The 26,094-nt window shown below is 42.1% G+C and overlaps 1 protein-coding gene across 21 annotated transcripts in view; it reads left to right on the top strand.

The window, feature by feature from the left end:
- The window catches only part of CAMK2B (calcium/calmodulin dependent protein kinase II beta), a 217,973-nt gene that overhangs the window by 41,798 nt on the left and 150,081 nt on the right, over nt 1-26,094 (top strand). For all 21 annotated transcript variants that reach the window (XM_077919873.1, XM_077919880.1, XM_077919875.1 and 18 more), the window contains exon 2: nt 19,405-19,499. In XM_077919873.1, the coding sequence (XP_077775999.1) occupies nt 19,405-19,499 (95 nt within the window). The remainder of the gene's footprint in view (nt 1-19,404; nt 19,500-26,094) is intronic.

Consider the following 26,094-nt stretch of genomic DNA (forward strand, 5'->3'; position numbering starts at 1 on the left):
CTTCCTTCTCCGCCTTTTATTTCTTGGCAGATTTGTCCTTTATTCTTAGGTAAATACTGTTTCCTCTTTTTTTGTTTTCTCTTCTGAGACAGACAAGGGAAGATATATTTCTCTGGGTACATAGTGTGTCCCTTGCTTTTTAGGAATGTTTTTCCTCACCCACCAAATCAGTACTCAGAGGAACTAGAAATGCTTGCTTGAATGCATTGCTGCTCATGGCTGATAGAACATGTTTTGCCCATCTCAAGGGTTGAAAAAAATATATCCAAAAGCAAGCAGTCGACATTGCTAAGCCTACTCACATAAAGCAGAATCCAGTAATGCACTGCAGTCCCATTAATTTTATGAGGAGAGAATTAAATACACCATCAGCTGTCCCTTTTGGATATACAGGAATTAGAAGTGCTTTGCTTTGGCAGGATTGTGAGTATATACTTTTGAGTTGCAGTTCAATTACCCAGCCGTTCCCTGGAACAGAATTAGCTTGCTTCAAATAAGAAGCACTGTATTATGATTTCCTCCATTAATTTGGCAACTGACTATATGGGTAAGACCAGACATACTTCCCAGCTCCTGATATTCACTTTTACTTTCATTCACTTAGTACAGGACAAAATCCAACCAGCAGAGTGGTAAATAGTGCTCTTTTTTCAACTCAGAGATTATTGATTATCTCAGCCCTGTGCTGAACATTGATATCATTGACTATAATATCCATTTCAATCCCAAGCCCAGCAATGGTGGGGCTTAACAGAGTGGTGTAGCCACTACAATATCCACAGTTCTGCTGTTTGCACCAGCTATGGTAGAAGGTGGAAGTTGGGGAGCTTCTAGGTTGGCTGTCATGGGCCGCTCAGTTCTGTCAGGATCTGACATGGCTTAGCAAAAGAGGAGGGAGGAGGAAATGCATTAGTTGAGGGGATGCTTGTTGACTTCAGATTTCGGAAACGGGGAAGTATCACTCCTTCTGTGGGTCACAGAACCTCATTGGGGAGCGGGGGAGAAGGCTGAGCAGGAAGAGGAGCTGGTGCCAGAGGGGCAGGACACAGTCTTGTCACTGAGAACCAGATATTACGGTACTGTGGTACCTCAAGTTACAAACACTTCGGGCTGCAGACTCCGCTAACCCGGAAGTAGTACCTCGGGTTAAGAACTTTGCCCCAGGATGAGAACAGAAATAGCGCGACGGCAGCAGGAGGCCCCATTTGCTAAAGTGGTACCTCAGGTTAAGAATGGTTTCAGGTTAAGAACAGACCTCCGGAATGAATTAAGTTCGTAACCAGAGGTACCACTGTATATCTTGTAGGTGGGATTGGATGCAGCTTCCCAGAGAGAGAGCACATTAGAATGAGCAGTAGGATGAGAGGGTCCTATGAGTGAGCTCAACCCACCTCGTCTTTAAATGCTTGGTGGGAAGGACATAGTAAATTTTAGGCTTCTGTTTAGTTCTGTTGTCTTGCCTTGCTCTTGTATAGTGGTACCTCGGGTTACAGACGCTTCAGATTACAGACGCTTCAGGTTACAGACTCCGCTAACCCAGAAATAGTACCTCAGGTTATGAACTTTGCTTCAGGATGAGAACAGAAATCATGCTCTGGCGGCAGCGGGAGACCCCATTAGCTAAAGTGGTGCTTCAGGTTAAGAACAGTTTCAGGTTAAGAACGGACCTCCGGAACGAATTAAGTTCTTAACCTGAGGTACCACTGTACCATGGAATCATGACTTCTAGACACCTTGCTTGTTGCTTAGCCTTTACCATTAATAGCCTGAATAAAGAGGCCTTTCTTATTCCCAAGTAAGAGCTGCTATCATTGTCTTTTGGGACAGGAGCATGACACTGGCGCAGCACGAAAAGGCCCAAATGGATCATTTGAACTTGCAGTCTGAAACTAGTGATGGGGTTTTTTGATAAACCCCTGGCTTCCCCCCCCCCCCAAAAAAAAAGATAAAAAGAGAGGATATCTAGCATTTTATTTCCCTGAACCATCTTCCGGCACGGGAAATTACTACTAATTTGTAAAATTAAATGGGTTAATATTGTTTCCTCCAGGGGATAAAAGCTTGTAAATGTGACAAATGCTTTCATTTTGAAGACTTCCAAGTAGAAGAAAAATAAGCTGGCTTTCTACAAAGGTCACAAAATTATATCCAAGAGAGACAGGTTGAAGAAATTTGTTTGCTTGCGGTGAGCAAAATTTAATTCTGCCAGTGACCAGCAGAGAGAGCCTCCAGTGTACTTTGCCCCCCCCAAAAAGCAGTATTTTTTTCTAAAAAGCCTTTGGCAAGATGGTGCAGGGCTGTATCTTCGAGGGAACATATTACTACAAACACGCACACAAAAGCTCACTGTATTCCCCTGTTAGGCTATGGACTTAAAAGAGGCTGACTTTGCATCTGCGGAAAATGGAAGTGCGGAAGCTGAATCCCAATTGATACTAGGTTAGCAATCATCACCATGTGTGGATCCCTGTGAAAGGCATTTGATAAGAAAAATAAAGCCATACTTTTTAGCGAGCTCTTTTAAGATGAATAGCTTTTCTGCCTCTGCAGGAGTTTTATATTTTATTTGTTTTAACTTTTATTTGTTTTTATATTTTATTTCTTTTAACATAAAAATATTTTAAAATAAAATCATTTTATTTTAAAATGATTTTTAATGCTGCTGCTATTGTCTGGGGCATAGGAAAGGGGGTGGGGTGGGGGCCCCAGGTGCCATCATGGGGTTGGTTTTTTTTGACAAATTATCAAGGAACAATTACTGCCATACTAGGGTGGTTCATAAAAAACTTTTTTTTGAAAATGCCTGCTCCAAAGGTCTTATCTTACTACACTAGGGATTATATAGCCATATGTGAAATTTCATTCATCTCAGTTAATATCTTGGCCCTCCTCCACAAAAATAGCTGTTTACTTGGCCGTTTTCCTATGTCGTGAAGGCTGAAATTTCTATTCAGTCCCACTGATCATGATGAGACTAGATTGCTGCCGTGCAGTCCTTTTTAAAAAATAAATGTTTTCCTTTTCAGATTATACAGAGCATGGTGAAATCACAATAAATAAGACCCCTCCTTCAGTAGTTTCAGGCACTACTACAGGTTCCACATAATATCTGTACTGCATTGTTTACTGTGACAGCACATGCACTTTGGAACTCCCCGCCTATTTCAGCAAAGCATGTGCCTTTGCTAGACTCTTTTTGGGCACCTGCTAAAAGCATTCTTCTTCTTCTTTTTTTTAAATGATATTTATTAGAAGTTTTATAGTTACAGAAAAAAGAAAAAAAGAAAAAGTTAAACAAAACAAAACAATACCTTACAATACATCAAAAATAAAAACAAAAACAAAAAAACAATACAGCAAAACAACAAGAAAAACAAAAACATTTAAAAACACATCCAATATTTCCGTATCTTTACCTTTCATTTACTTGTTTCATCAACCTCCTCACACCTCCCTTTTTTGTATTCTAGTTCAATTAGCTATTTCAGCAAATCCTTTCCATCTTTCTCACTTTTCCCCTATAATTTATCTTAACACAATCTAACCTTAAATTTTCCACTTTGGCCTATTAACAATCTGTTTTTAATTAATTCTTTATAACATTTCTGCTAAAGCCATATAACTTCATTCCAGCATCCTTCTAACATTAATTAATTTTGCAATATTTCTGTAAATATACTTTGAATTTTTTCCAATCTTCTTCCACCGACTCTTCTCCCTGGTCTCGGATTCTGCCAGTCATTTCCGCCAATTCCATGTAGTCCATCAGCTTCATCTGCCATTCTTCCCGGGTGGGTAGATATTGTGTCTTACAATGCTTTGTGTAAAAGCATTCTTCTTTAGGCAAGCATACCTAGATGCTTAGGAAGTTGAAGTAATTTTAATCTTAATATTTTAGCTTTTGTATGTTTTAAAGTAGGATTGTTTTTTCTTGATTTTACTGCTGTGGTTTTTTTGTTTTTTGTTTTGGTAAACCAGTTTGCAGGTTTTTTAAAAGTAATTTTTATTAAATAATTAAACAATAAATATAAATAAAATAACACAAGCCAAAACACAACCCATCTTGTAGATTTAAGTATCTGTCCATTGTCACCTACTTGTTATCAGAGGCCCAGAATCCACATTCCTTTGTAAGAAAATATGAAATAACGTAAAACCATTTTTGCAGGCCAAAAAAATCAATAAAAATCAGGTGTGTGTGTGTGTGGGGGGGGGTTGTGACAAGAAATTTTCTGCTCTGGGTACCACCTGACCTTCCTACACCTCTGGCTATTGTAAGTTTTTGAAGTTGTATTATGCTTTTATTCTGTGTAAGCCACCTTGAGTAGGGTATATGTTTGTATAATAACAACTTTAAAAATCCAAAAATGACACTCACTCCTTCCCTCCCCTACCAAAAATCTTATATTTCCCCCTTCTTAAAAAAGGCTTGTTTTTATTAACATTTTCTGTAACATTAACAATAAACAATTCGAAGTTAGCATATAGAGCACAATTGTGACAGTTGACCCTTCAAAACAAAATTCTGTTTTCTCCTTTTTATATTTGTTGATATTTGTAATCTAACCCTATCCAAATGGGTACACTTCCTTATCTCATTAAACATAATACGGGCCATGCAAGCTAAATTACTGACATTTATGATTTACACATGGGAAGTTGAGGTTGATGGAGCTACACCTGTCAAGGAGACCCAGTTTTGCATATGGGAAGTATGGGTACTACAGTGGTACCTCGCAAGACGAATGCCTCGCAAGACAAAAAACTCGCTAGACGAAAGGGTTTTTTGTTTTTTGAGCTGCTTCGCAAGACGATTTTCCCTATGGGCTTGCTTCGCAAGATGGAAACGTCTTGCAAGTTTGTTTCCTTTTTCTTAACACCGTTAATACAGTTGCGACTTGACTTCGAGGAGCAACTCATAGAACGCGGTGTGGTAGCCTTTTTTCAGGTTTTTAAAGACTTTGGTGATTTTTGAAGCTTTTCCAAAACTTTCCCGACACCGTGCTTCGCAAGACGAAAAAAATCGCGGAACGAATTAATTTCGTCTTGCGAGGCACCACTGTATTATACGGCCACTGCCTTTCCATAAAGAAAAAGTTTGTGGCATCTACATAGTCAATTAATTCTAACGTAGCATGTTTCATATATTTGGCTTTAAGGATATTTCCAAAACACTGTCAGCCTGTATCATCCTCTGAGCCTCTCTACATTGTGTGTGTTTTAGCAGAGAATCTGGGCTTTTTTGCACTTCATAACATGTGGCAGATAATATAAGACTCATGCTTCTGGTTTTTTTTTGCTGTTTGTTTCCTTGTCAAAGAGAAGAAGTTGCAAGCTTCCCACACTGCAAGATGTGAAAACTTCACACTAAAACAGCAATCCTGGGCACACTTACCTGGGAGTAAGTTTCCTTTGACTCAGTGGGGCTTATTTCTAAGGAGACATGCAAAGTATTATGCTATACCTAGCCTCCCTCCAGGGATCCCCACCCTGCCCAGGTGGGAGGTAGTGAATGAGATGCACAGTGAAAATCAGAAACAGAAGATGCACATTCATTAAAGCATCCTCAGACAATCCTTGTGTGTTCCTCCCAAATTGGGGTAGGTCAGGGCATGTTGCTGCAGGTGCTGTTGGCTCATGGTTAGGGTTGCCACCTGTCCCTAGAAAAACATGATCACCCTTTTTTTTTCGGAAGGAAAGTGTCCCCTGTCCTGTTTGGAATTCAAACGGGATGCCATTTTTCATGTACAGTGGTACCTCGGGTTAAGTACTTAATTCGCTCCGGAAGTCTGTTCTTAACCTGAAACTGTTCTTAACCTGAAGCACCACTTTAGCTAATGGGGCCTCCTGCTGCCGCCGCGCCGCTGGAGCACGATTTCTGTTCTCATCCTGAAGTAAAGTTCTTAACCTGAAGCACTATTTCTCGGTTAGCGGAGTGTGTAACCTGAAGCGTATGTAACCTGAGGTACCACTGTATTTGAGCTTCTCCACCTCCTCAAAACTGTGCAAGCAGCGCAGAGGGTGGGTCTGGTGGGAGGAAGAGAGCAAGGATGCTGAGCATAGCTGTCAACTTTCCCCTTTTCTTGCAAGGAATCCTATTCGGAATAAGGGAATTTCCCTTTAAAAAAGGGAAACATTGACAGCTATGATGCTGTGTGGGACTTTGTGTAGGCAGAGGGTGAGTCAATGAGTAAGAGAGCCGAGAGTTATTGCGGGACTATTGAGGGTGAGGTGGGGCCAGAAGGTGGAGTTTGAGAGAGAGTATTTTTGTGTGGGCAGAGGGTGGGTTGCAGAGAGCATGAGGGGGGGGGGGTTTGCAGTGCACAGGCCTGCTATGGTGGAGTCTTGGGTTTTGCGTGGGCAAAGAGTGGGAGGGGGGTTTGCAGGGGCCCGGTGGAAAGGAGGAATGAGTTTTTGTGTGAGCAGAGGCAGGTGCATCGGAAACAGAGGACTCCCCCCCCCCCCGATCTCGTATTTTGCCCAACCAAAAGGTTGCAACCTAGTCATGGTTGTGATTGACTATTATTATGCTGCTGAGCTGAACCAATGAAATCAGAACTGAGAAAGATGCTAGCATTTGGTGTCAACTTAGTGCTGTGTGAACATTTGGTTTTACAAAGAGCTGTGATGGTTGTCTTTGCTGTGCCCTGATCTTATGATGTACAGTGGTACCTCGGGTTACATATGCTTCAGGTTACATACGCTTCAGGTTACAGACTTCGCTAACCCAGAAATAGTGCCTCGGGTTAAGAACTTTGCTTCAGGATGAGAACAGAAATCATGCTCTGGTGGCGCGGCAGCAGCGGGAGGCTCCATTAGCTAAAGTGGTGTTTCAGGTTAAGAACAGTTTCAGGTTAAGAACGGACCTCCGGAACGAATTAAGTACTTAACCTGAGGTACCACTGTATGTGAATGCAAAATAAAAACCTGAGTAAGACAGGCTAAGTTTAGATTTTGTTTGTAAATGATGGTGCCTTCTCATGGGCGTAGCCAAGGGGGGCAGGGGGCAGCAGCTGGCCCCCATCAATAAAAATCAATAAAAATAACTAACTGAGGTTCTGCCCTCCTAATTTTTGGTTCTGCCCCCCTCCAACAAAAGCCTTTCCCCAAACAAAAATCCTGGCTACGCCCATGGGCCTTCTTACAGCAGAGTCAAAATGCATGTCCTTGGCTGATCTTGATTTTCATGTAAAATAGGACAGTTAAATGGAGCCCCAGCCCCCCCCCCCATTTCTCTCCTAACAACCATTAACCTTTTTAACTTTCCTCTTGACTGCTAAAAGACACCAAAACACAAAGGCAAATCTCAAAGTGCTAGAAAAATGAATTTGGTTCTAAAAACACTCCAATAAACATTTTTTATTTTACAATTACACCATTTCCCCCTGTTCTTTGTACAGTTGTACCTCGGGTTACGCACTTAATTAGTTCTGGAGGTCCATTCTTAACCTGAAACTGTTCTTAACCTGAAGCACCACTTTAGCTAATTGGGCCTCCTGCTGCCGCCGGGCCGCTGGAGCACGATTTCTGTTCTCATCCTGAAGCAAAGTTCTTAACCTGAAGCACTATTTCTGGGTTAGCGGAGTCTGTAACCTGAAGCGTATGTAACCTGAAGTGTATGTAACACGAGGTACCACTGTACTGTAATTTGGCTTCCTCATTTCCATGGGCATAGCCAGGATTTATGTTGGGGGGGGCAGGCTTCATGTTTGGGAGGGGCAGAACCTCAGTTAAGTATTTTTATTGATTTACTTGATTGGGGGGGGAGCTGTCCCTCCCTGTCCTCCCCCCCCCCCCGCTTCCTATCTAGAAACCCAGTGGGGTTCTTTTGGAGAGGAAGGAAGCAGCATTTTTTTTTAAAAAAAATTAAACACTGAATTATTTAGAATACCTATATGGTGCTTTATAACCTCAGGAAGCTCTGGAAGTGGCTTCCAAGGGTTACAGTCAAATTTGTTTAGAATCAGAAATTACTTCAGCCCTGCACAAGCGTTGTGCAAAACCTACATGCACGTGAGAATGAGCCTGCTAAACACCGCCTCCTGATAGTTTCCAGCTTGTGGAAGGCAAAGGTCTGAAGCATGAAGCCTCTGTACTTCTGGAAGCTCCACATTCATTTTTGAATCCTGATTTTCTAGGGTTCTAAAACATGCAAAGAATCACCTCCCACAAACTGAAAGGCAATGTGAAGGATAGCAATGGGTGGAACCTTGGGTACTTATCTGTACCCTGTCTGCTCATGTGTAGGTTTTACGCATGAGTAGAACATGCCCCTAATGATTATGGCAGAGGTGGGAGAACCTGTGGCCCTGTAGATGTTGTGGGACTCCAGCTCCTACCAGCTACAACCAGCATGGTCAACGCTCATGGATGAGATGGGAGTTTTAGTCCAGCATCATCTGGAGGGCCACGATTTTTCCACTCTTGAACCATGTTCTCCATATATGAAACCAGGATTATTTAGACAGGGTCCTGCCCTCATCCTTGTTCTTCCTTGGTGTCAAACCCAGAGGCCCAGTGGTAAATTTTGAAGTGCAAGAGCACATCACAAGAGCCTCCGTGGCCATACAGTGGAACCTTGCTTCTTGAATTTAATCTGTTCCAGAAGTCCGCTCGACTCCCCAAACCATTTGAAAACCAAGGCATGGCGTCCGATTGGCTGCAGGAGCTTCCTGCACTCAAGCGGAAGCTGCGTTGGACATTTGGAAACCGGAACACTTACTTCCAGGTTTTTGGCATTCGGGAGCCGATTTGTTCATCAACTAAGCCGTTCGAGAACCAAGGTATGACTGTACTCCCAGTTTATAATGCCCACTTTGTTAGGAGCAGAATGACTGAAAAGCTGTGTTAGTTTCCTGGAAGTAAGGACTGCTTGAGTCCTTATATCCTAGCTTGTTTACTGTTGAGAACATATGGAGGAGAGCTGTTTCCATCATCATCATCACCATCCAAATTTTACTTGTACCCAGACACTCTGGGTGGCCATGTTACTGAGGCCCAACTTGCTGGCATCTCTTGAAGATCTTTTTATGCTAACTGGCCTCTGCAACTGATAGATTTCTAAACTGGGAGTTTTAACTGACTGCATAGGTTCATCATGTAAAACACACTAAACTTCAACAAAAGATATTCATTTGCCAGAACAAAGAGAGGGACCTTCAGTTGCTCTGGCAGATGATGCCAGAGGAGCTTTGTTCACCTTCGTCCCCTTTCACTACACCACTGGCAACTCACACCAAAATCCTCTGAGGCAAGGAATTGGGGCTGAGCAATGATGGAAGCACTCTTCCCTTGCTGGCAGTCGGCAGTTGCCAGGCAACAGCTTGCAGTGACGTCCTCTGATTGTATTTTTTAATCTGTTTGGAAAGCCTTCCTTGGAATTTTTTTTCTCTCCTTGTGAAAGCTGTTAAAATAGATTTAATTGATTAAAAATGATCCTCTCCCTGTGATCCCTTAAATTGCTAATGGGTGGTTTCCTTGCACTTAAGATCTCTTAAAGTGAGGATTAACCCACAGGGATGTGTATCTCAAGGCACATGTTCCCCAAGGGCATTTTCTTCTATTACTCCTCTGAAACTTCCTTAGGTACGTGGGTAGCGCTGTGGTCTAAATCACTGAGCCTTGGGCTTGCTGATCAAAAGGTCGGTGGTTTGAATCTCCGCAATGGGGTGAGCTCCTGTTGCTTGGTCCCTGCTCCTGCCAACCTAGCAGTTCGAAAGCACGCCAAAAAGTGCAAGTAGATTAATAGGTACTGCTCGAGCGGGAAGGTAAACGGCGTTTCCTTGCGCTGCTCTAGTGTCGGTGTTCCATTGCTGCAGAAGTGGCTTAGTCATGCTGGCCACATGACCCGGAAAAACTGTCTGCGGAGCGGACAAACACCGGCTCCCTCGGCCTGTAAAGCGAGATGAGCGCTGCAACCCGAGAGTCGTTTGCAACTGGACTTAACTGTCAGGGGTCCCTTTACCTTTACTTTTAAACTTCCTTAGGCACTCAGCCCTCTTGCTGTCGCTGTGTGTGTGTGTGTGTGTGTAGGGGGGGGGGGGGAGAGAGAGAGAGAGAGAGAGAGAGAGAGAGAGAGAGAGAGAGAGATTGCTTCCTAACTGGACTCTTAAAGGTAAAGGTACCCCTGCCCGTACGGGCCAGTCTTGACAGACTCTAGGGTTGTGCGCTCATCTCACTCTAGAGGCCGGGAGCCAGCGCTGTCCGCAGACACTTCCGGGTCACGTGGCCAGCGTGACGAAGCTGCTCTGGCGAGCCAGCGCAGCACACGGAACGCCGTTTACCTTCCCGCTAGTAAGCGGTCCCTATTTATCTACTTGCATCCGGGGGTGCTTTCGAACTGCTAGGTTGGCAGGCGCTGGGACCGAGCAGCGGGAGCGCACCCCGCCGCGGGGATTCGAACCGCCTACCATGCGATCGGCAAGTCCTAGGCGCTGAGGTTTTACCCACAGCGCCACCCGTATAGCTTATAATGGATTCTTTGTGTGGGAGGGTGTCTTGGGCAATGCATTCCCACCATTTTTATTCTTTTATGCCCCAACTGCCACCCAGTCACTAAGGCTGTGTTCTTGCATGCCAGTTTTCAGGGTCTATTTATTTCTTTGTTTGGTAAAATATGATTATATGGGCGGCATCCCTTAGCATTCAAGAATCTCTCTTGGCTGCTTCTTCTGGACCACATGTGGAACCCTGATTTGTTACTGTAGGAAGTGATTTATAAATAATTTTGGTTACTAATAGTTCTGCTGCCTGAAGCACTTTGCTATTTATTATTTCAGTTTACTTAGGAATAATACTGGTTAAGTTTTACTGACTTCTGTTTCAAATAGATATTTAAATACATGCTGCTAAGAAGTAGAAAAAAAAATCAGCAAAAAATCAGAATACCACTTTGTACGCAGTGAGGAAATGGTTGCAAATTACTTCATCTCTTTCGGTGACTTTATAAGCTGCTATTTTGACCAAAGGTAGTTAATTTCAGATCTCTTGAGTGGTTCAGAAAAGGGTTTGATACAACACATAAAATGTTTGTCTTTATTTTGAAACTACTTTAAAAATGAAAGCGGGGGTGGTGGCTGTGGCTTGTAATGATAAAATCAGAGATACAAATACAAAGGCCTTCCAGATATTTTGGATTACAGTTAGCATCATCCCTGGCCATTGGCCATGATGGCTAGCTCTGATGGGAGTTGAAGTCCAACAACATATAGAGGACACCACTCTAGGGATGGCCGTTCTAGGGCAATGGGGCATAAAGGTGCATAGGAAACAGCTTTAAAGTGCAATTCAGATCTCATAACAGGTGATGGGAAAGATCCCTTGCTGAGATCTTGGGAGGCCCACCATTGCCAAAATACTCAGAGAGCTGCCTTAAATCAAGGCAGACTGTTTTGTTTATTTAGCCCAGTATTGTTGACTCTCTTCTGACCAACTGGAAGGCACTAGGTTGGGGAAGGGTTAGGGTTGTGTTGTATTTGTATCTCTGATTTTATTAATGTGGGTTATATTTGTAATTTCCCCTTCTACTTTTGTATTTTATAAAGCAGTAACATTTCCAAATGTGTCAGGAATATGCACTGTATAATCTTGAATTATTTTAGGCTACTCCATGAGGCATTATAATTCAGACTGCTGTCCAAACCTGGGGGTTACTTTCATGCTAAACTGAGTGTACTTGCCATGACTGTTGAGTTCTGGCCAGCTTCTCCTGCCCCTAAGACCCAAATCCCATTGCAGAAGTTTGCCATGGTGGTAAATCATTTCCACCGTGTGTGTGTGTGTTCGTTGTCTTTGTGGATGCAATACCACTTGGTCCAAGTTACGCTAATGTTTGTGTTCCACTGTGGTCTCTGGCTGAACAGGTTTTGCAGGATTTTGTGTAGGGTGGTCAGATGCAAAAGGACAGGAATTCTACACTTTTAATAGAGGAGGAAGTTCACCTACTGAAATTCCCTCTTATGCATAACTATTAAAGGTGCGCTAGGACTTCAAGCTGTATTTTGGAAAAGCTGGAAGTAGCTTCTAAAAGCATGACTATTCCAAGTATAACAGGCATATATATATTAGTGCTTCTGTCACTGACACATTACTGGATAGAACTCAGAGAAAGTTAGTATACTTTCCCCTATACAATGCCAGGAATAGTTTTAAAGCCATTTTTATGCTTTTTAAAAAAGTGGGTTTTTTGATTATATGAAAAAACAGGTGTATTTGTACATATGTGCTCATTTAGCTCTTAAACAAGCAAATAGATTTTAAAAAATGCAAATTTTCCCTTAGGAGTGAAACTGATTACTCCAGAAGCTGCTTGAGATCCAATCTAGCCAATTTCACCACTCCATTGATCTGACTAGGGAAACAGTTGCAATTAGAAATTAATAACTTGGAACAAACAAGCTCCCCCTGGCCCTTCCTATTACACTTGTATCTTCATGCAGCTATTGATACAGGATTGTGACTAGTGCTATTGTAATAGCGATAAGAGGAAAACTGGTGCTGCTGTTCCCCAGAACAAATCTATCTGTACACAGCCCAGGTTGCATTGCTTCAACCACAAGAGAGATCTCTGTGGTAAAGCTGCATAATTCTGCTAGCTGGTTACGTTTGTGCAAAGGCTTTCCAGGTGGTCAGTAGTTTAAAAATGCTGAATCATGCTTCAGTAGGTCAACTTAAGTAGTTTTAGATCCACCAACACTCACTCCATAGGTGAGAGCTTGATTTCCAGTGCACCAGTAATTCAAAAGCCTTGCCAATATCCCAGGATATGGAGCTCTCCCTCATGAAAAGTAGCTCTGTAGAATTGACATTTATACATGATTTTAATATTTGAAGGTGCTTTTGACTCAAATTAATTTTTGGTTTATTGTGTTCTCTTTCATATATTCAGTCAAATAACTTTCTCTTTGGATTCTTTTTTCTTTGGCGACCACTCATAGCCAAGTAAGATTGTCTTCCATGAACACGGTCTTAACGGTGTGTCCACAGGTGACTGTGGAAGCCAATTCTGGATCCACACATCCTTCCACAGTGGGGACATAGGTTTCTGGGTGGGAGTTGATCAGGGTGAGGGTTTGCCAAACGTGGCTTCCTCTTAGCACGTTTCTCCCATTCGTCCTGAGTTTGAGCGTCTTCAAAGTCCATGGCACCTTTGGCAAAGGCTGTTCTCCAGTTGGAGCGCTGTTTGGATTACAGTACTTTGAAACCTAGGGATGTGGGTGGTGCTGTGGTCTAAACCACTGAGCCTCTGGAGTTGCTGATCAGAAGAAGGTCGGCGGTTCAAATCCGCACGATGGAGTGAGCTCCTGTTGCTCTGTCCCAGCTTCTGCCAATCTAGCAGTTCAAAAGCACACCAGTGCAAGTAGATAGATAGGTATCGCTGTGACGGGAAGGTAAACGGCGTTTCCGTGTGCTTCCGTCATGGTGTTCCGTTGCACCAGAAGCGGTTTAGTCATGCTGGCCACATTACCTGGAAAGCTGTTTGTGGACAAACACCGGCTCCCTTGGCCTGAAAGTGAAATGAGCGCTGCAATCCCATAGTCGCCTTTGCCTGGACATAACCGTCCAGAGGTCTTTTACCTTCTTTTTAACCTTACTATGAAACCTCGATGAGTGTGAGCATATATACTTATGTGTAGTGTATATGTGTTTCTGAGCAGCTGCTGAAAAGTCTGTAGCGGTTATTTAATGAGGAAGGTTGTTCTGAGCTCAGTGGAGGGGGGCAAATTTGGATACATGATGAAGATGATCCTACTTGAAGCTGTGGAGTAGAACGGTCAACAAGCTGTGGCTCATGACTGAAGTAGACCTTAATGTCTTTCTGGAGTGTGAAAAGCAGAAATGCTAACAAGGCCTTAGTCAACCAGTGTGAAGAAGATACAAGATTTGTAACTCAATACTGTTCTCAGCACTGAGTGACCTTCAGGAGTTTCCCTGTATCCTGATAAGACTCAGGATCAGGGGTCAGCAACCTTTTTCATCCGTGGGCTGGTCCACCGTCCCTCAGACCATGTGGTGGGCAGGACTATATTTTTTTGGGGAAAAAATGAATGAATTCCTGTGCCCCACAAATAACCCAGAGATGCATTTTAAATAAAAGGGCACATTCTACTCATGTAAAAACATGCTGATTGTCCGTGGGTCGGATTGAGAAGGCGATTGGGCCGCATCCGGCCTGTGGGCCTTAGGTTGTCTATCCATGCTCAGGATCATGTCAACTGCAAAATAATGGCAACTTGCTTTTTCAGGTGTTTGCCTCCTGACTTGCCATTTTCCAATACAGAATTTCTTTTAGTTGTGAACAAAGGGAGAATGAAGCAATCAATCAGCAAGTATGAATTCTTTAAGTAGTTTTTTTGTAGTTTTTTTTAGATATTTTTAGATATTTTTTAGATATTTAGATATTGAAACTCAGCTTCATCTCTGTTTCACCCAATAAGTTTTTTTCTGATACCTTTTTGTAACGTAACTGAACTCTTCTCTAGAACACACACATTCAAAACTATCGATGTCAGAGTCCATTCTTACCGCTTTTAATATTTTTACTTTGCTTTAGGCTTCTCTGTGCTGAATTTTCATGCACTTTTTGTACAACTCTGATTGATTTTTGTTATTTGCTTGAGGATATTTTATTTCTCCCTTATCAGAATTCTTCCTTGTGATTATTAAACATAGTTATGTGTTTCCTGACCTTTGTTCTATGGACAACTTTGTATTCAATTTTTTAATAGTTTATTTTGTTCAGATTTCACTATTTTATTTTAAAAACATTTTTCTTTAATTTTTACCTGGGTTAATCTTCTGTTTGGGTTTTCCTGCACCCTGTATACTGGAAACTGGATTGATCTCTAGTAACATGGATCTAAGACTGCAGGATCCTGTTTTCTGGAATTTCACTCTGGGTTGGTAGCTATGTTCTTTTTTAAAACTAAAAGGCCATTAAATTAGGACAGCTGGGACCATGTAGTGATATTTAACTAAGGCGGGTTTGTTGTTGGTGAGCCAATGTAGGATTCGGCAGTAGTTAAATTGTAGTTAATTTTAATATTGCATATTGTAATCTTTATTATACACATAATAGCCACTTTATTGTTTATTGGATTTTTCGTCCCCCAAGATGTATTTATATATAATGTACTTTTGATTTCTCTTTGACAATATTATGCTTATATCTTTCATAAACTAAAATGCATTCCTTGGTCTTCTGCTGAAGACTGAATCTTTCCAAATGAATCTTTCCAAACAGATTGTAACCTCTTGGGTCCTGGTTGGTCACCAGCCTCTTAAAGGTAAAGGGTAAAGGGGTCCCTGACCATTAGGTCCAGTCGTGACCGACTCTGGGATTGCGGCGCTCATCTCGCTTTATTGGCTGAGGGAGCCAGCCTACAGCTTCCGGGTCATGTGGCCAGCATGACTAAGCCGCTTCTGGCGAACCAATGATATAAACTGAGTACCTCACTTTCAAAAGATAGGATTTGTTGTTGTTGTTGATTGAATATAGGTTCATTTGCAAATCCTATGTAGAGTTTCAAATAAGTAAATCCCATTAAACAAGGACTTAATTCTGAGTAAGGATGCTCAGGATTGTACTAAACCTGTTTCTGTAGCAACTAATTTATCTCTGCAATGTTAGCATGCAATGCAATTATTCCTCATTTGTACTGCATTATCCTTCTCACTGTTTATACTGGGATGAGCTAAAACTTCATTACGATTCAGAGAGCATAGAGAGCTGTTTTAGCCAATCCATTCTTTCTGGAATAGTTGACATTTTTAATGAGCTTCAGTTAGTGATGTCTATTAACTTCAGTGGGAATACTCTGAGTAGGAGCAGCATTGGATATAACCCCATACTGTATATCTGAGACTTCCCACGAAAATCAGGCTGGCCGCTGTTAAAAACCCAGTACTGGTCTACATGGTCTGATTCAGGCAAGGCGATTCTTATGCTTTCTTAAGAGTCCCACTGTCATGCAGAGAGCAGAGCACAATTTGTACCAACAAATATCCATCAAATATGCCCTCTAGCTTCTGACCTTAACTGTGACGTCCGCATAGCTATGGCCCAGCAACTTCACTACTGGTTGGAATTAGGGAATGAGTAATAGACAGCTGTTTGGAGTTGTTGACAGCAGAGCATCTGAGGTCAGTCTTTGCTGAGGTTGTGGGTACCACGCTGGTGAACTGAGAATTATAGTCTTGTAGCTCAACTCATTATCCTACACTAGAGTAGGATTAATTAGCCTGACTACTCATGACAGATGTTTATACAGCCTTTATTAGCCTTACAGTTCTTAGGAACATTAAAGTAAGAGCACTTCTTTAAAAAAATAATGCAAAATCTTAAGTGCTAAAAATTGTGTTAAAAGAATTCTCAGATAAAAGACAGCTTGGTATGGTGGCTAAAGTTTTTGATTAGGGCTCAAATACCTATTCAGGGAAGTTTTTTAATATTTGACGCTGTACTGTTTTTAACACTTGATTGGGAGCTGCCCAGAGTGGCTGGGGAAACTCAGCCAGATGGGTGGGGTATAAATAATAAATTATTTTTTATTATTATTATTATTATTATTATTATTATTATTATTATTGAGTCCTGAAGCTGCTTCTGTCACTCTGGAGGAAGGATGAGATAAAATATGATTAATGAATATATTTCTAATCCCAACAGCAGAAGTCACTTAAACTAACATATAGCACTACATGTCAGAGTTGCTAATAGTTATTTATTTAAAGTAATATACCGCTTGATTGTAGAAAACCGCAAAGCCGTTTTTGTGTGAGAGAAAGGAGGGATGATTCGTGTAACTCACTGCATTCTCCCCTGCCACTTCCCCTCCAAGGTGGTTTTCCTTTCAGCTGAGAAGGGACCCTGAGGATCATATAGTTCAACCCCCTACAATGCAGGAATATGCAGCTGTCAGGAACCGAACCTGCAGCCTTGGTGTTGTCAGACCCACACTCTTAACCAATTGAGCAGTCCAGCTATCCCTGGATCAAGCGGCAAATAGCATTCAACAGGAAAATAGGTCTTCTTTCTGAAATCTTTGGAGCCCTTTTAGACCTTTTAAAATTCTCATTCATCACAGGTTTTGAAGAAACTGGGTGGCCTCTTTTCACAGATGCTGTGGTAGTTGGTCTTCATTAGCAGGGAGTTGGACTGGATGACCTTTGAGATGCTTTCCAACTCTTTAATTTTAGGACATTCTCATTGAATGAATTCAACAAGGGGCAATTTATTTTCTTTTTTCACTCCTTTGCTCTCATCTGGAATAAGAATGCCATGATGGGATGGGCTAAAAGGGAAATCTCTGTATGTTGAAATGTTAAAAAATGTTGCAAAACTATCTTTAAAAAAACGAGATACTGCTGTGAATCGGATTCTTCCAAGCTGCAGGCATTAATCTCTGTTTTCTCCTTTTTTCTGTTTTCTCCTTTTTTCTTGATGCACATTTTTAGGGGGGCTTTCTCAGTTGTGCGGCGCTGTGTCAAACTCTGCACTGGACACAAATATGCGGCAAAGATTATCTTTTTTTTTAAAAAAAATAATTTTTATTAATTTTCCAAACATGTAATAAAAACAAACAGTAAAACAAAACAAAACATACAAACAAATAAACATATATAATTTCTTAAACTTATTTTCCTTCACCTTACTTCCCGGACTTCCCCATACCTCCCTTTTTCTGCATCCTTATTTTTACCCTTTCTCAGCAACCCTCTATTTCATTAATTGACTCATTTTCATTATAATTTCCTTAAACTTATGATTTACAGCTGCAATTCTCTGTTTCTTAACACCGTAACATCTCAGCACTCCTCAATTTTACAACAGTTTTTAAGATATATTTTAAATTTCTTCCAATCTTCTTCCACTGTCTCACTCCCCTGGTCCCGAATTCTGCCGGTCATCTCTGCCATTCCCATGTAGTCGATCACCTTCGCTTGCCATTCTTCCAGAGTGGGTAGCTGCTGCATCTTCCAATACTTTGCCAGAAGAATTCTTGCCGCTGTAGTAGCATACATGAAAAAAATTCTGTCCTTCCTTGGCACCAATTGGCCCACCATGCCCAGGAGAAAAGCCTCTGGTTTTTTAGGAAATGTCCATTTAAGGACCTTTTTAATTTCATTATAGATCATTTCCCAGTAGGCTTTAATCCTCGGGCAGGTCCACCAAAGGTGATAGAAGGTACCTTCAGTCTCATTACATTTCCAACATTTATTATTGGGCAGATGATAAATTTTTGCAAGTTTGACTGGGGTCATGTACCACCTATAGATCATTTTCATTATATTTTCTCTCAAAGCATTACAGGCCGTAAACTTAACACCTGTGTTCCATAACCGTTCCCAATCATCAAACATAATGTCATGACCTATGTCTTGTGCCCATTTAATCATAGCTGATTTTACTGTTTCATCTTGTGTATTCCATTTCAGCAGCAAATTATACATTCTTGACAAGTTCATAGTATTGGGTTCTAACAATTCTGTTTCTAATTTCGACCTCTCCATCTGAAAACCTATTTTCCTGTCCTGTTTAAATACCTCGTTTATCTGAAGGTAATGCAACCAATCTCGTACTTTAGACTTTAATTTGTCATAACTCTGTAGTTTAACTCTTTCACCATTTTGTTCTAAAATTTCACAATATTTTGGCCATTTGGACTCCATATTCAGTTTTTTTATCTCTTTAGCCTCCATTGGTGATAGCCACCTGGGAGTTTTACTTTCCAGTAGATCCTTATATCTTATCCATACATTGTACAATGCTTTCCTAACAATATGGTTTTTAAAGCCTTTATGCAGTTTTACCTTGTCATACCATATATATGCATGCCAACCAAATCTATTGTCATACCCTTCCAGATCCAAAATGTCTGTGTTCTCAAGAAGCAGCCATTGTTTCAACCAGCAAAACGCTGCCGATTCATAATAAAGTCTCAGGTCCGGCAGGGCAAACCCCCCTCTGTCTTTTGCATCAGTTAATATCTTAAAGTTTATTCTGGGCTTTTTGCCCTGCCAGACAAATTTTGATATGTCTTTTTGCCACCTCTTGAAACAGTCCATCTTGTCCAAGATCTGGAGTGTCTGGAATAAAAACAACATTCTAGGCAATACATTCATCTTAATGACCTTTGAGATGCTTTCCAACTCTTTAATTTTAGGACATTCTCATTGAATGAATTCAACAAGGGGCAATTTATTTTCTTTTTTCTCTCCTTTGCTCTCATCTGGAATAAGAATGCCATGATGGGGTGGGCTAAAAGGGAAATCTCTGTATGTTGAAATGTTAAAAAATGTTGCAAAACTATCTTTAAAAAAACGAGATACTGCTGTGAATCGGATTCTTCCAAGCTGCAGGCATTAATCTCTGTTTTCTCCTTTTTTTCTGATGCACATTTTTAGGGGGGCTTTCTCAGTTGTGCGGCGCTGTGTCAAACTCTGCACTGGACACGAATATGCGGCAAAGATTATCAACACCAAGAAGCTCTCAGCCAGAGGTAGGCTTCTTTTGTTTTGTGCAATAGATGAGGCATTTGAAACTCATATTACAGGACAATTCTCTGGTAGCAGGCCACTCACTTGTTGTTTCAATCAGGAGAGACACAGGGTGCTGCAGTGCTCAAATAGGAGTACAGTGTCAGGAATTACAAGAGACTACGAGTTAGATAGGAGATAATTGCAAAAGACAGGAAGCTGCTATAGATATTGAGTGCAGTAATCACTGCCAATCAAAAGGGGGGGGGGGTGTAGAAGAACTCTATAAACAATAAGACCTCTTTCCTTCAAGATATTTCCCAATCTAAGCTTGGAATTTTCCCTTTTTGTAGGCAGCAAGAATAAGAGAGCTTTTGCCCTTTCACTAATAATGCTTTTGCCCTTGGAATTTCAAAATTTATGATTAGCTCAACGGATGGGGTATTTATACCTTATAGACTGGAACTAACAGGTTGTGGAAGGGTATATCTATGAGATTAATGAAGACAACGTGAAGGAAATTGAGTTTGCTGAAGCAGTGGTACTGTAAGTGATTAACCCAGACCTTGTGATTGTAGAGCTGGGCAGTAGGTGAAGATGGGACTCATTAAACCATGAAGAACTGATTTTTAGGAAGTCTGTTAGCCCCAATGAAGCAGCTCCCACTGAACAGTGAGTTGCTATGCACACTGTTTCAAATGAGGGCTGGGCATGAGGACCTAAGCATAGCCTTGCTATTAATTTGATTATTTAAGATGAGAATGATGGTTAGTTTTCTGACAAGCCATTGCGACTAATAAGTTTACCTATCCATGAACAACTGTGGCAGATTTTGGTACTAAGCTGAATTAGGCAAATGGGATTTGTTTCTAGATAACAAAAGTTGGCCTGCTGTGGTGTTTAATTTAGATGGCTCTCATTGAGCAATATGTGCATACAACTTTTTAGGGAAGTGGAATGGAAAAACTGAGTTGGCTCAGAGATGGGTCAGTTAAAGTTTGTCTTTCAACTCCCAAAATTACCGTATTTTTCGTCCTATAGGACGCACTTTCCCCCCTCCAAAAATGAAGGGGAAATGTGTGTGTGTCCTATGGGGCGAATGCAGGCTTTCGCTGAAGCCTGAAGAGTGAGAGGGGTCTGTGCACACCGACCCCTCTCGCTCTCCAGGCTTCAGGAAGCTATCCCAAGGCTTGCGGACAGCAGCCTGCAGCCCGAAACCCAGGGAGCGCAGCAGAGCACACCCCGGACTTCGGGCAGCTCTCCGCAAGCCTTGGGAGCCCGGCGGGAGTTTCCGCCGGGCTCCCAAGGCTTGCGGAAAGCAGCCTGTTCTAGGGGCTGGGGTCGGGGGAAGCTCAGGCTTCCCCCGCCCCAGCCCCGTGCCTGGGGGAAAAATAATCCCCCCCCTTTATTCCCCCCCAAAAAACTAGGTGTGCCCTATGGGCCGGTGCGCCCTATAGGGCGAAAAATACGGTATATTGCCTTATGCCTGTGAAAATTGTTTATGATTTTCTATGACATACATACATAAGTGCACTTTTCTCTCCATATGTGCAGAGTACCTTTCTGTTCTGATAGGAAGATAGGTAACGGCAGAGTGCTTCTGGGCATCTGTAGAGTATTAATTTGAAGTCCTTTGGTTTTTGTTTTTGAAAGCTTATCAATGACAGTACTGAACCTGGTGAGGCTCTAGCTGGTTGATAGCCTTAAAGGCAAACAGACAACCAAGGTGCCCATATGGTCCTGGCTTTGCAGGGCTGATGTTCTATTTCTGAGCTCAGTCAAGACAGAGTCATTTTATGCAGGCACAAAACGGTTGGGAGAGACAGTGTCTGCTTGTGCCGCTCATAATTCCTTCCTGTGTGGCCTCAGGAAGATTAGTTTCATTCTTTGAGGACATTGGCTTCAAGATAAATAGGAGGTAAAGTCGAGGTTGGTTCACTAAATTGCTAAATTAGCAGAGACATCTCTTGTACATCTACTTCATTGACTTGCCGAAGGACTTTGACCTCATCAGCTGAAAAGGACTTTTCACACTGCTCAACAAGATAGGATTCCCACCTAAGTTCCGCAAGATGATTGTGTCCTTGCATGAAAACATGCATGGCACTGTCCAGTATGACGATTCATCCTCAGATGCCTTCCCTATAAAGAGCGGTGTGAAACAGGGTGGTGTTTTCACTTCAACTCTCTTTGGCATAGTCTTCTCCCTATTGCTTTTCTATGCCTTCAGCTTCACTGAAGATGGTGTCTACCTGGGTTCCCCCCATAACCAACAACATTTCCATTGACGCTGAGCTGGACAAGCATAGTGGCAAGGCAGCTATGGCAATGGCTCACCTTTCCAAAGGGGTATGGGAGAATTTGGTGCTAATGACCAATACCAAGATGAAGGTCTACCAGGCTTGCATGTTGAGCACACTGCTTTATGAAAGTGAGTCGTGGGCAACTTGCACACTGCCTTCAGGAAGATTTTGGGTATCACATGGCAGGACAGAGTCTCAAACACAGATGTGCTCTCCCAAGCCCACATTCCCAGCATGTTTTCATATTTCCGTCTCAGCGACATTTATGCTGGCTTGGTCATGTCCACAGATTGGAAGATGGCAGGATTCCCATGGACATGCTCCACAGAGCGCTGGCTTCAAGCATTAGGCCTGTTGGCAGTCCAGCTCTGTGTTACAAAGATGTCTGCAAACGTGACATAAAGGCTGGCCACGTTAACTCTGCTGTAAGTGAATCCCTTGCAGACAATCTCAGTGCCTGGAGACAGGCAGTCAGGGTGTGTATCCACAGCAGTGATCAGAGGAGGAAGGACCGCTGGGAGGAGCACAGAGAGAAGAAACACCATGGCGCACCTGCAGCAGCAAAACCAAACACCTTCATCTGCCCCACCTGCAGTAAAAGATGTCTATCTCATATTGGTCTCTACAGCCATAGTAGGAGCTGTAACTCTTGAAAGGTTTGACTTTAACCCCCCCCCCCCCCAAAGGCTCACTTCTCCATTCTGCCCCAACAACGGAAACTGGATTAGTCCTGACAATGAAACTGGATTAGTAAAGTTTAGATGTGGGGGACAGATTGTGGCTGAGATGACTTAGTTTAGAGAGGAGCTGATTAGAAAGTGACAAGTCTGAAGTGTTTAAAGAAGCTGAAGATTATTAACTGGGCTAAACTCAATGATCTCGGGAAGGCCACAGAGGCTAGCAGGGGTTAAGTCGATGAGGCATGTAGTGCCTGTAAGTAATATATAAAGAAGGGTATTATGATCGGCGTAGAGAGGCTGACAAATAAGGTGCTAGAGTCAAATCACAATAATGCTATTGGCTAAAGTGAGATGAAGGTATTTGACATTGAAATCCTTAGTCAGATCTATGCAGGCCTGCTTAGGATCAGGAGAGCACTTCAAAAGGCTAACTCTTATCCCCTTCTCTCTGTCTCTTGTTTCTTTCCCAGCTGGAAAGAAGGCAGATGTCTTGTATTCAGGCACTGTAAATTAACTGTTGAATTAACTGGAACACCATGTGTCCTGAGCCCAGTCAAACAGTTACTTCCAATTATTGAAAGTGATTTTGGAATACAGGACCATCTAACAGGTCAAGATTCTTAATGTCTTGGAGTGTACCGTATTGGTAGACTTCAAACAGGAATGCTATGGTAGGAATGAGGAACATGAAAAGCGAGAAGGGAAAGGCACAGGTAGTTCAGGTTCCTGGGGAGACCTGAAAAGGAAGACTTTGCTCATGGTCCCACTGCTGTAGATCAGATTGATGGATACTCATGACATGACCTCCTCAGTTTTGGTGCCAAGGTTATTTATGGGAATTGTCTTATTTCATATATTTATATCCCACTTTTCAGGCTAAACACCCCACAGCAGCTTACAAAACAGACCCACGATACAATATGCAACTCAAAAATATAATTAAACCACAAACTAAAAAAGGAAATGAATAAAAGAATATAATCTCTTATGAGATCTGCCTGGTCCTGTATGGCTTTTAGGATTTAGATTTTTATTGTAGATGTTTCTGTTTCAGTGAGACTTTTGCTGTGTGTTTCTTTTAACCTACTGTTTTAGATTTGACTTTATTAGCTTTTTCAAACTGTTCCATTTTCATCATGATACTGTTTGTTTTAATTGTCTTGCTGCTTTTAATGCTTTGTGACACAAAGGCAGAATGAAAACAAGCAAATGAAATGGAATGGAAAAAACTCAGAATTTCTGCATAGCAAATTTAGGAAGAGAAAAGCTGAAGCATGGAAAATTTCATCCCTTTAATTTTTAAATTAGATTAGCTCATTGAACACAGATTCAGAGTGAATATTATAATTTGGGAAACCCTCTACTTAGTAGATTTGTTAGATAGTTGGTTTTTTTTAAAATTTGAATAGATTTTTTAAAATAGCCCACAATTTCCCTCCTCAAGTTTCTAGCTTCTTCAATACAAGCAGTGAATAGTTGTTAAGAAAGTGATAATTGTGCTGGTGTGAGTGGATTTCCTGGAGATGTTTGAAATATACTTAATGCAGAAGAAAAAGAAGGAAGAGACACTAATGAGAAAACAGAGTTTCGCACTTCTGAATGACATTTCTTATTCAGCATTGACTACTGTTAATGTAACTAAGAAGTTGAAGTAACACCTGTGGCTAAAATACCTAGGAGGAGTGCCCTTTAGTTTAGTTCATCAATTCTGTTTCATGATTAGATTGATTTAGAAGGAACTTTGCAGCTTCTTGCTGCATTCTTTGTGTGCACTGGTAGTGCCTTACTAGACAATCATTTCTTTGCTCAGTGAAAGCATGCCTGTATGGGATCTGGATACCTTCCATTGATGAAGGGCCTTTAGCTCGGTGGCAGAGCAGATGTTTTGCATGCAAAAGATCCCAGGTTCAATCCCGGGCATCTCCACAGTGGACTGCGAAGGACTCCTACCCTTTCTGAAACCCTGGAGTGCTCCTGCCACCTTGTCAATATAGACTCTAGACCGGGGTAGTCAACTTTTTTATACTTACCACTCACTAATGCATCTTTCTTGGTGGTAAAATTTCCTTACTGCCCACCAACGCTCAATCAAAGGAGGATTCAGCTTGTGCCATAGAACCCCCTACTGCCCACCTAGAATCTTGAAACACCCACTAGTGGGTGGTAGGGACCAGGTTGACAACCCCTGCTCTAGACCCAGGGGTGGGGAACCTTTATCAGTCTGTGACCCTTAGAGCAAAACTTTGTTTGTGGGCAAGGGCAAATCAAATGAGGTATAGAATGTAGTTATGTGAATATCACAAGTTTCTCCCAGAGGGTACCCATGATACGCGAGTGGCACTGTGGTCTAAACTACTGAGCCCTTGGGCTTGCCAGTCAGAAGGTTGGCAGTTCGCATCCCTGTGACGGGCTGAGCTCCTGTTGCTCTGTCCCAGCTCCTGCCAACCTAGCAGTTCGAAAGCACGCCAGTGCAAGTAGATAAAAAGGTACCGCTGTGTTGGGAAGGTAAACGCCACTTCCGTGCATTCTGGTTTCTGTCACGGTGTTCCGTTGTGTCAGAAGCGGTTTAGTCATGCTGGCCACATGACCCGGAAAGTTGTATGTGGACAAACACCAGCTCCCTTAGCCTGAAAGTGTAATGAGTGTCGCAATCCCATAGTCGCCTTTGACTGGACGTAACCATTCAGGGATCCTTTACCTTTTTTTTAAACCCATGATATCACCAGTGATGAAGTTTATAACCCTTCCCTCTCCATGTCTGGTTCATTGCTATGTGGACAACCTAAGCATGTCTGAACAAAGCACTGGGTTTATGTGCCCCCCTTCTGTTCCCACATAGCCAGGGGATTAATTCCACTTTCAGAAAATAGCGGCTTGACACATTGTATGAACCTAGAATCCTGGGTTGCAGCAAACTTAATTTAAAACAAGCCACCTTTAAACTGTGGGCCAAGAAGCTGGCTTGTTCAATTAGCCACAGTTTGTTTCAAGAAGCCAGGATTCACAAACTGATGTTCTAATCTTCAAAGGAGTCTGTTTCTCTTGCCCATGTTGGAGGTGAAATGGGGTGGATGTGTGAGCCTGACGCTTGGCTTGGCTTGCTGCAGGTCACCCACGTAACACTAAACATAATGTAGCATTTTGCAATTTGTTCAGTTGTGGGACTTTCGATACTGGGGGCTAAGTGGTCCCAGCGTCTTTCCACAGCACTGAAACATGCATGCACTAATTTAGCCCTTCAAACAACCAAAAATGAAAAAGGTTTGAGCATCAGCAAAGGTGTATCAATGCCTTGCCATTCTGTGGACCTCCTTTTGTTTCTTATTTGCCGTACAGTCCCCTCTGACAGCTAAAGCTCACCTTAGTCATATTGTCAGCAGCTAAATTTTTGTCTGCCGTGGCCAAAACAGACACTATATGAGGCTTTCCTGAATAAGACCCTACTTTTAAAAGTAATTAGTATCCTCATGAGGCTGTTTTGGAGAACATGGCATTTGCGGAGAGCAGGGGTATTAATCCTTTCTTCCGTCCTCCGAGGCCTCTTCCCCATCTTAATTCTCTCCTCCTTGAAATTGCTTTTAGTTCTCTGCAAGGGAAAACTACGGGAACCGTGGTACCTGCATGTTCAATCTAAA

Source organism: Podarcis muralis, chromosome 15 (genome assembly GCF_964188315.1).
Source record: "Podarcis muralis chromosome 15, rPodMur119.hap1.1, whole genome shotgun sequence".
In the NCBI taxonomy this organism is placed as follows: Eukaryota; Metazoa; Chordata; class Lepidosauria; order Squamata; family Lacertidae; genus Podarcis; species Podarcis muralis.